The sequence below is a fragment of the Salmo salar genome, chromosome 13 (genome assembly GCF_965601325.2).
Source record: "Salmo salar chromosome 13, fSalSal1, whole genome shotgun sequence".
NCBI classification, from domain to species: domain Eukaryota; kingdom Metazoa; phylum Chordata; class Actinopteri; order Salmoniformes; family Salmonidae; genus Salmo; species Salmo salar.
The window spans coordinates 37,993,016-38,004,403 of NC_138303.1; the positions used below are offsets into that span (position 1 = coordinate 37,993,016).

Consider the following 11,388-nt stretch of genomic DNA (forward strand, 5'->3'; position numbering starts at 1 on the left):
AGCAACAGACAAGACGCAGACGGCAACAGACAAGACGCAGACGGCAACAGACAAGTGACGGAAGGGATGGAGAGAGAACAGTGGCGGGTTGAGCACACAGTAGACTGTATCACTTCAAGCTGCTCTATAGATTCTAATTAGTTGAATTTATTTGCACAAATTATAACAGGTGAAATACAGACCGTGAACAAGTAAAACATGGTTTACGAAGAATTTGCAGGTGAGGTGAAAAGGTCTGTAATTACTATTAAAACCATTTTACAACCAGGACAGGATGAGAGAGGAGGGTAGACAAAAGAGACCTCAACATAGAAAATGGGAGTTAAAAGGTATGGAGGCTTTTGGCAATACACTGGATGTATGCGTTTCAGAGTAGATAGTGTTCTGTGGTAGAGAGAACCACCATAGCTACTGTAATTGAGTATTGTCAGTGTCTGCTGTGCCAGGAGGGAAGGTGCAAGTTACCTGAAATATCTAGTCTCGCAATGTTCTCAAAATGCACCAAATTCATGCATTTAGCTGTTTAAATTATTTTTATTTATTTTTTGCAGGGGGAGGATTCCCCAGAACCACCCTATTGGCTTTGGGCTAAGCCCCGAATGTTTTTAAATCCTAGAAATGCCCCTGGGCTTTATAGCTCTGAGGCTCCACCACAGAACATGCCATCTTGGGAGCCCGCAAGCTCTGGCTCCATTGGGCAGGGGGAGTCCTTATGCTGAATGTTCTCGATTTTATTTCTTGGGCTGGCTTTTCATCAGCCCGTTTTCAGTAGCTCTCCACTGGCTGCGCTAATTACAGGGCTCCTGGCAGCACTTTGAGTCAGCTCATTCTGGCTCTTGAGAAAAAGCAGTGCGCCTGATTCTCACGACTAGATAAACCTCACGCATATAGTTCCGCACTGACAGAACCAGTCAGCCAACTTCATTGGGACATTCCGCATCGAAAGAGACATAACGTCACCCGGGACAAAACACTATGAGCAGCACCATCTGATTAGAGGTTGCTCAAGAGCGCATCCCTATTATGGATGTTTTTAAACTTTTTTTTTTACTTAGGCTACAGTCATGCTTCGTGTCAATTTAGGCAGTTGGTAGCCTGTACCATGTGGTTATTCCTCACCTCACCACTGCATATAACCGGGGAACTCACGATATAGTTGTTCACTGGCAGTGGCACCTGTGCGACGGTAAAGAGGAGCTAACTTGCGCTTCTGCAGTTCAAGTAGGCTATAATTGGTTGTCCGTACTGTCAAGTTTGGCGGAAAGGACTATGCTGTAGCAGAACGGAGAGGTGAGGAGAACGCAAACGGGGGATTACCGGTCAGTCAGCGGTTACCGGAGAGGATGGTATACTTTTACTAGTGCATTCACGGGAAAGGAAAGGAGACACGCCATGGCTGTGGACGGTAATAGAGATCCAATAGTTTTGCATGCGGACATGTCAAATATCATCTCCCATCTTCTTTTTGTCGGTAACTAGGCCTATTAACTACAGGCTATTTGGTGTGCAGGCTAAGCTAAACAAGTGTACATAAGTTTTGCTGAATTTGCCTGACCGGTTTTCTATCTTATTTACTTAGGCTTCAGCATTCAGTTGGAATTTTGTAGCCCAATAAGACACCGCTGTTCAGACCTTGTGGTGCTGAAATGGACAGCGACTTTAGGGTGACAGTGACCACTGACCATAGTCCATTTCTTTCCAGTAGTAGCCTATTTTGATCACTTATGACTGTCTTTAAGTGAAATCGAATTACATTAGGTACATTTTCTAAGTAGCATAATTTCTTAGTTGTGGAAATACATGACATGGCCAAAAGTATGTGGACACCTGCTCGTTGAACATCTCATTCCAAAATCATGTCCACTAGATGTTGGAACATTGCTTTGGGGACATTCTTCCATTAGAGCATTAGTGAGGTTGGGCACGCAGTCTGTGTTCCAATTCATCCCAAAGGTGTTCGATGGGGTTGAGGTCATGGCTCTGTGCAGGCCAGTCAAGCTCTTCCACACCGATCTCGACAAACCATTTCTGTATGAACCTCACTTTGTGCGTGGGGGCATTGTCATGCTGAAACAGGAAAGGGCCTTCTCCAAACTGTTGCCACAAAAGTTGGAAGCACAGAATCGTCTAGACTGTAATTGTATGCTGTACTGTTAAGATCTCCCTTAATTCGAACTAAGGAACTAGCCCGAACCATGAAAAACAGCTACAGACCAGTATTCCTCCTCCACAAAATGTTACAGTTGGCATTATGCACTGGGGCAGGTAGCGTTCTCCTGGCGTCTGCCAAAACCCAGATTCGTCCGTCGGACGGAAAGATGGTGAAGAATGATTTATCACTCCAGAGAACGCATTTCCACTGCTCCAGAGTCCAATGTCTGCGAGGTTTACACCACTCCAGCTGACGCTTGGCATTGTACATGGTGATCTTAGGCTTTTGTGCGGCAGCTCGGCCATTGAAACCCATTTCATGAAGCTCCCCATGAACAGTTATTGTGCTGTTGTTGCTTCCAGAGGCAGTTTGGAACTCTGTAATGAGTGTTGAAACCAAGGACAGATGATTTTGTGAGCTTGTGTTCTGTGAGCTTGTATGGCTTACCACTTCGCGGCAGAGTCGTTACGTTTAGACGTTTCCACTTCACATTAACAGCCTTTACAGGCCTATAGGCCTATTATTAAAGTGACTAAGTGTCTTATGAAGACATACACACATGCTCCATGCTGAAGAGGTTTGATATAAAAGGGTTGTGTTCATTATGGCAATGTTCTTCACCAGTGACATTGGTATGGCTTGGGTTGATAACAAGAGCTGCCTTTGCAGAGCCCAGCTCTGTTGGGGGTCTGGGATAAGGGGGATGCTGAATGATGCAGAGGAGGGGTACAAGCAGGGAACCAAAAAACGCACCCTTTCATCTCCTCTGTCTCTTATTCTGTCCTCATTTCAATTAAACCTTCGGTGTCAATTAGAGGAGAGACATTTTAATGAGCATCACGCACATGCACTCACACATGCGCACGCTCTGACACACACTCTGCTCAAAACATTGCCTCCAACACAGCCAGAAAATCAACCCAATCTGGCACAGAATCAGTAATGACCTGTGGCTGGTTGCCAGGTCCGGTTTCAGTAATGATGTGTTTACTCTAGCTAGCACCTTTTCCCTTCATTATGGTACTGAAGAGACACCTGCTGCCTGCAGAGTGGGATAGGGTGTGTGTCTGCCAGTAACTTACCATAATGATGAGCGAATGGCACATCTGTTGTATATACGTCCTATATGATTTCTATGCAGTAGTCAGTCATATGACGTTCCCATAATTACCTGGGAGCTATCTGGGTAAAAGTAGAAATCCCTTTGAACAACAGCTTGTAACGACTCAGTTTACTGGCTCAGTTATTATAACACGTGCCTGGGCTGCCTGGAGAAACACCTAGTAATGATGGCTGAGATCATCTCTCAATGAGAAGGCACCCATTGTAGTCCTTTGGTACACGCAGGGTTGGGTAGGTTACTTTCTAAATGTAATCTGTTACTAGTTACCTGTCAAATTGTAATCATTAACGTAACGTTTGGATTACCCAAACTCAGTAATGTAATCTGGTTACTTTTGGATTACTTACTCTTAAAAGGCATTCGATTTTGGCTGGTAACGTAACTGATTAGTTTTTTTCTTCTTCATGTAATCAGTTACTCCCCAACCCAAGGATATTTTTCCAGATCTCACATGCCTTTTTAGGGCAAATTACAGATGTTGAGGGTGTTTCAAGTAAGAACCACAAGCTTGTGTATTGGCTACTAGCACTGTTCACTCAAATCATTTCTCTCTCGCTTCTTATCTTCTAGCAGCCTCCAGTTTCAGTTTCTGCCGGCCTGCTGTGGAGTATAGGGCACTGCCTGAGGACTTCAAGCACCTGAGTCGACAGACGGGAGGGAACCCGACCTGGCATGACGGGCGTGGTCAGAAAACAGCAGGGGGCCGGACAGTGAAGCTGCTCCAACAGCCTGGGACAGAAAGCTACCAGGTAGAGTACCTCAACTACTCTGGATCTCTGTGATTTTTCTGCATATCATATCATGATCACAGATCAGATGCAAAATCAAATTGTATTGGTTGCGTACACATATTTAGCAGATGCTATTGGGGGTGTAGGGAAATCCATGTTACCCCATTTCTGTATTGCTTTTCAGCCATGATGATAATGGATGCCTTTTTGTGCTTTATCTGCTTCTCGTCATCCACCCCATCTCTCATCATTGTAGGTCTATTCTAGATGCAAATAAGAAAAGGAAAGAGCTTCCTAGGTTTTCATTCATCTCAGATCAGTCAAAGAAAGCCTTTGTTTTCCATTATTAATTGATGTGTACAGTATGTAAGCTTCTCTCTAGCCTTCTGTCATATACCAACATAAAGGCTTCTCTCTTCACAAAGAAAAAATATTTCAATTAGAATCTGACAAATGCAATGCGCTATCTGGTGACCATCCATTGTTCCCACATGAGCAGCACTTTGTTTGTGGAGAATGGAAGATGCTGTTAACCCAGAGGGCTATGAAGCACTCAGCCGGTCCAGCATTTTAGAATGGATTTAAATAGGACTGCTGGCCTTCCTATGTGCAGAAGCACCAGCACTTGTCTGTGGACTAAGAGCTTAAAGGGGCATTATAAACTGGGTGGTTCCAGCCCTGAATACTGATTGGCTGACAGCCGTGGTATATGAGACCGTATACCATGGGTATGACAAAACATTTACTTTTGCTGCTCTAATTACTTTAGTAACCAGTTTATAATAGCAATAAGGCACCTCAGGGGTTTGTGGTATGTGGCCAATATACCATGGCTAATGGCTGTATCTAGGCACTCTGTGATGCGTTGTGCCTAAGAACAGCCCTTAGCTGTGGTATATTGGCCATATACTACACCCTCTTATTGTTTAAATATACTGTATGAAATCTAATGGCTGTCGTGAACCTTACAGTATGTGCTTTTACGGATATGTTTTCTAACAAAGCATGTCTAGCTATTTCAATGAATGGTATCTGATATAATATGGTATCTCCTTCATGTGGTATTACAGCACAGTGCACCTTTTGTGTTCTAAATTTACTTTTAAATCCTGCTATTGCAATTTTGACATGCCTGGTTGTTGACCAATTTATGAAAGATTCTCACCTGTACATTGGGGTTTCCGAGTACCCTGCAAATTTGGGTTGATGACAGAGGTACATCGTTTTTTTGCTACCGTTTTTCAGTCCCCTTGCATGTATGCATGCATAGGCTTCATTCTGTGTCTTTCACGATCACTGCAATATGTTACAGAATTTTGTATCATGAATGTCTGTGCTAAAAAATGCAGGGAGGGCGGGGGCTAGCACTAGCATGTTGCGTTCCAACCTTTTGAACTTTACGTGGGGCTGCTCTACTCTGGAGAAGATCAGAGCAGAGGAGGGAACACTGCATTCATAGATTTTTTTTTTTTTTTAAGTGAATGAATGATCAAAGGCTTCATTTGATTCGTCACCCACATCCTGCTCAGATTCCAAAGGAATGAATTTGGTCTTTGGATAAGACTGACCCACATGCACCCTGGTCTGATGCTGATGCTTATTCCTCACAAAACTATGCTCCCTGGTCTTCAGGTTTCATAGGTATGCTTTGATCTGCAGGGGGACCTTTTTTATATGATAGTCCTTGTTAGTAATGGGTTTAGTGTCTGTGCTTTTGTCAGAAGTGCAGTGGTTGCAGAGAAAGTAGTATGTGACCATAAATAAAGGAAAGTCACTCACATCACTATATTCTTGGCAACTGCATTGACATGCATCACATCTGTGTGGCTAACATCATGAAAGTGGTCCCTGGTGACCTACATAATTAACATTTAAGGAAGGACCTCTGGGTGTCTGAACAGATTCCTTGATGGATGTGCTTATGTCTGACTGGAGTGGTCATCCCTTGGGGTACTCAAGGTTAAAACACTGTGCGTGCAAGCAGTAGTGGGCCATAACGGAAACTTTCTCTGTGTGCGTGCTCATGTTTTCAGCATCGTTCAGGTGACTCCTATGGAATCTACCACACCAGCCCCACCCAGTCCAGTCTGATCCAACCTGTGGTGTTATGGACTCAGCAGGACGTCTGCCGATGGTTGAAGAAACACTGTCCTCACAACTACCTGACCTACGTAGAAGCCTTCTCTCATCACGCCATCACAGGTATCAACCAGGAAAAGTACACTAGCACAAATCATCATTTACAGTCCTAAAATGAGAGTGGAATACAGTTGACGTGAGTGGCTGGCAGAGTAGTGTCAGTTGAATCAATAGGCTTGCTGGGATTTACCCTTCATGCCATCACAGGTATCATCTACTGCACTAGCACACAAAAAACATAATTCATAATATTAAAATGCAAGTAAAATACACAATACAGCGGGTGTGGATGAGTGAATTACTAAGCTTTTAATGGCAGCCTCCTCTCTCTGCTCCGTGTCAGGCCGTGCTCTGTTGCGTCTGAATGGAGATAAGTTGGAGAGGATGGGCTTGGTGCAGGAGTTGCTGAGGCAGGAGCTCCTACATCAGGTGCTTCAACTGCAGGTGCAAGAGGAGGAACGTCATTTGCAGCTCCTTAGCAGAGGTGAAAACTGATTTTATTTTATTTGTACTGTGTTAAGTTTGGATGCAGTTCTAACAGTTACTGTTTTTTCCCCCTCATATTTTATTTTCCTAGGTGGCTCTTTTGGGAACCTGTCGTAACATGGATATTATTTTCCTAACTGGGCTGTTTACACTGAACACTGGAAAAATGTATTCAACGGTGTGCATGCAGGGAGACTACTGTATAATGGTCAGAATTCATATGAACCACATGGAAACCATGAACTTTAAAGAGGACACATGGGATGATCACATGCAGCATCAAACTTGGATGGGACAATCAATAGAGCACAGCCCCAAGTTTACAAATGTGGGTATCTGTTTTCCATCAACCAAATCTGTCTGGACTGAAGTCTATAATCATGATTATAGACTCTGTCAGGATTGGTTGTGTCTTGTAGCCCATTTGTATGTTATTCTATGTTTTACCCTAACAGTTGCAAGGTTGTGAATGATTCCTTTTTGTCTCACTGTTTCTTTAGAAGTATGCTATAGATCCAGTGTCTAATTGTGAATACACTCTAATCTGGATTTTCAAATGGGTTTATTTGAAAAGATTTTTGTGAGATGCATTTTTGGGAAAAGGCTCCTTATTTCTGACAAATAAAATGTATTTTACATTGGTTTACATGGTTTTGGTGTATCATCTGACTGTGGAGGTAAACTACATTACCCACTATCCTCATCTAAGATGACAGTATCCCTACTGAATGCCAGTGGTGGAACCTCGAGAGGAGGAAGGGAAGGACCATCCATCCTCAGTGAATTTCATAAATACAAATAGTGAAACATGAAAGTTATCCTTTTTAGATAAAACTATACTAAATCTATTCACGCCACCAAATAATTAAAACACACTGGTTTGCAATATTCTACAGTAGCCTCAACAGCATTCTGTAGGTTAGCACCATGGTGTAGCCAGAGGACAGCTAGTTTCCATCCTCCTCCAGGTACATTGACTTCAATAAAAAAAAACTAGGAGGCTCATGGTTCTCACCCCCTTTCATAGACTTACACAGTAATTATGACAACTTCCTTAGGATGTCCTCCAACCTATCAGAGCTCTTGCAGTATGAAGTGACATGTTGTCCACCCAATCAAAGGATCAAATAAATCTAGTACTGAAAGCTACAGCTAGCAAGCACTGCAGTGTATAAAATGTAAGCAGTTAACTCAAAGATAAAGACAATAGTTAAACAGTTTAGAACAAATACATTTCTTTAAAAATGAAGGAGAAGCAAGAAAGCTATATTTCAGTGGGGTTTTTTTTCACTTTCACTTAGTGAATATAGTTTAGCCTACTCAAACACCCGGCTCAAAGAGAAAGGGATGCTATGTTGGATAGCCATAGCCAGCTAGCTAACACTGGAACCCTTCCAAGTCAAGGCTATTGGTTTTATTAATTTATTGCCACCGGGGTCCGACAGTGAAACTGCTTTCTGACTGTACACTGTACTGCATGATTGTAGTGGGTTTACTAACACGTTAGTTCTAGTAGCTATGTTGGCTATGACGTTAGCTAATATGATCACAACGAGGTAGGCTGTGTGTAACGGTTAGTGGATATGATATAAAGGTTTGGCTTGTATAATTCCTTCTCGCAGCTACATGCTCTCCTCCTCTCACCTTTTCCTTTGCTTGTGGACTTCAGTGCACAACACATCAGCTGTCTGTGACCAGGATGAAAAATCCTTTCCAACGAGAAAAATGATCATGCTATTGGTATGTGGCTGCTATCCAGGCTGTATCACATCCAGCCGTGATTGGGAGTCCCATAGGGTGTCGCTCAATTGGCCCAGCATCATCTGGGTTTGGCCGAGGTAGGCCATCATTGTAAATAAGAAATCGTTCTTAACTGACTTGCCTAGTTAAATAAAGGTTAAATAAAATAAGGTGAACCGTGTTTGCATGTGATCAGGGGTGTATTCATTCCGTCGATTCTGTTGAAAAACGTTTCGTAAACTGAAGCAAAGTGAACTAAATGAGGATAAACATACCTGAATTGTCCAATAGAAATGTTTGTTTGCAACTGTTGGACTAATGATAACCCATCAGCTAGATGCAAGCAAGAGTGTGCAAGGCGGTATTGAATGTGTGACTGATTACTCAAAATGTTTTCTTGACCTGTGCACCTACATTGTAAACTTTAATTCAAAGGCTAGGTTGAAGCAACCTCATGATGGCTATAGGGAAAATTTGAAAATCATGTAGTAAACTAAACCTATCGATGTTACATCACCCAAATCCAGATAGCTGATGTTCTGAAAGAGCTGCAAAATCTGAACCCTGACAAATCAGCTGGGCTAGACAATCTGGACCCTCTCTTTCTAAAATTATCCGCTGCAATTGTTGCAACCCCTATTACTAGCCTGTTCAATCTCTCTTTCGTATCGTCTGAGATCCCCAAAGATTGGAAAGCTGCTGCGGTCATCCCCCTCTTCAAAGGGGGAGACACTCTAGACCCAAACTGTTACAGACATATATATCTATCCTAACCTGTCTTTCTAAGGTCTTCGAAAACCAAGTTAACAAACAGATCACCGACCATTTCGAATCCCACTGTACCTTCTCCGCTATGCAAACTGGTTTCCGAGCTGGTCATGGGTGCACCTCGGCCACACTCAAGGTCCTAAACTATATCATAACCACCATCGACAAAAGACAATACTGTGCAGCCATATTCATCGACCTGGCTAAGGCTTTCGACTCTGTCAATCACCACATTCTTATCGGCAGACTCAACAGCCTTGGTTTCTCAAATGACTGCCTCGCCTGGTTCACCAACTACTTCTCAGATAGAGTTCAGTGTGTCAAATCGGAGGGCCTGTTATCCAGACCTCTGGCAGTCTCTATGGGGATGCCACAGGGTTCAATTCTCGGGCCGACTCTTTTCTCTGTATACATCAATGATGTCACTCTTGCTGCTGGTGATTCTCTGATCCACCTCTACGCAGACGACACCATTCTGTATACTTCTGGCCCTTCTTTGGACACTGTGTTAACTAACCTCCAGACGAGCTTCAATGCCATACAACTCTCCTTCTGTGGCCTCCAACTGCTCTTAAATGCAAGTAAAACTAAATGCATGCTCTTCAACCGATCGCTGCCCGCACCTGCCCGCCTGCAGAGCATCACTACTCTGGACGGTTCTGACTTAGAATATGTGGACAACTACAAATACCTAGGTGTCTGGTTAGGCTGTAAACTCTCCTTCCAGACTCGTATTAAGCATCTCCAATCCAAAATTAAATTTAGAATCGGCTTCCTATTTCGCAACAAAGCATCCTTCACTCATGCTGCCAAACATACTCTCATAAAACTGACTATCCCACCGATCCTTGACTTCAGCGATGTCATTTACAAAATAGCCTCCAACACCCTACTCAGCAAATTGGATGCAGTCTATTACAGTGCCATCCGTTTTGTCACCAAAGCCCCATATACTACCCACCACTGTGACCTGTATGCTCTCGTTGGCTGGCCCTCGCTTCATATTCGTCGCCAAACCCACTGGCTCCAGGTCATCTATAAGTCTTTGCTAGGTAAAGCCCCGCTGTCATATTCGTCGTAGTGAACAGACCAAGGTGCACCGGGTATAGTGCTCATCTTCTTTTATTATCGTAATTAAGTGAACACTTAAACAAAAATAACAAACCGACAATCAACAGTTCCGTAAGGTTCTCAGACTATACAGGAAACAACCACCCACAAAACCCAAAGAAAAACACCTGCCTCTGATTGGAAACCATACTCGGCCAAACATGGAAAATGAAACATAGAAATAGAAAACTAGAACCAAAATCCCCTAGAACCAAAACACACAAAACAAACACCCCCTGCCACGCCCTGACCTTTCTACAATTACAAATGACGCCTTTACTGGTCAGGACGTGACAGTACCCCCCCCCCCCCCCCCCAGACCCCGACTGCACCTCAAAACCTAAAAAAAAACACAAAAACAACCCCAAACCTAAAGGGAAGGAAGGGAGGGTGGCCACCGTCAACGACGGTTCCTGTGCTACACCCCCCCGTCGCCAATCCTCCCACTACGGAGGTGGCTCTGGCTCTGGGCGTAGCTCCCGTTCAGAAGACTCTGGGCTGCAGACCACCGCAGAAGGCTCTTGGCTGCAGACCACAGCTGAAGGCCCCGGACTGGGAGGCGTCGCCGGAGGCCCCGGGCTGAGAGGCGTCGTTGGAGGCTCCTGACTGGAGAGCGTCGCTGGAGACTCCGGGCTGAGGAGCATCGCTGGTGGCTCCTGCCTGGGGAGCGTCGCTGAATGCTCCGGGCTGAGGAGCGTCGCTGAATGCTCCGGGCTGAGGAGCGTCGCTGGAGGCTCCGGGCTGAGGAGCGTCGCTGGAGGCTCCGGGCTGAGGAGCGTCGCTGGAGGCTCCAGGCTGGGGAGCGTCGCTGGAGGCTCCCCAGCCTGGGCCCGGGTGTGTCCCAGGATAAATAGACCTCTTCCACAGTCATTGGAAAGACTCTCTCCATGCAGACACTTTTGTTGATTTCTGTTGTGGTAGTTTTGTGGGTTTTTGGTTATTTGCTTTGGCACCCTTCAACACCCTGCACTATTACATTCAGGCATGCAAAACACTCACTTACACTACTGATTACACACACCATTGTTCATTGTTTTTAGTTACTTTAGTTAATAAATATATATTTTGATATTCCTTGTCTCCACGTTGTCTTCCTTTTGTTACGAACTCTGAGCCGGTTCGTAACACTGGGGTGAATG

General features: G+C 44.2%; 1 protein-coding gene across 1 annotated transcript; it reads left to right on the forward strand.

Moving 5' to 3' along the window:
* The first annotated feature begins 688 nt into the window (after nt 1-688).
* LOC106567225 (sterile alpha motif domain-containing protein 10) lies at nt 689-7,277 on the forward strand. The gene is made up of 5 exons (XM_014136259.3): nt 689-1,405; nt 3,846-4,024; nt 6,040-6,208; nt 6,489-6,629; nt 6,723-7,277. Exons 1-5 carry the CDS (start codon nt 1,393-1,395, stop codon nt 6,746-6,748), a joined length of 528 nt encoding a protein of 175 aa, XP_013991734.2. The 5' UTR covers nt 689-1,392; the 3' UTR covers nt 6,749-7,277.
* The last annotated feature ends 4,111 nt before the right edge of the window (nt 7,278-11,388 follow it).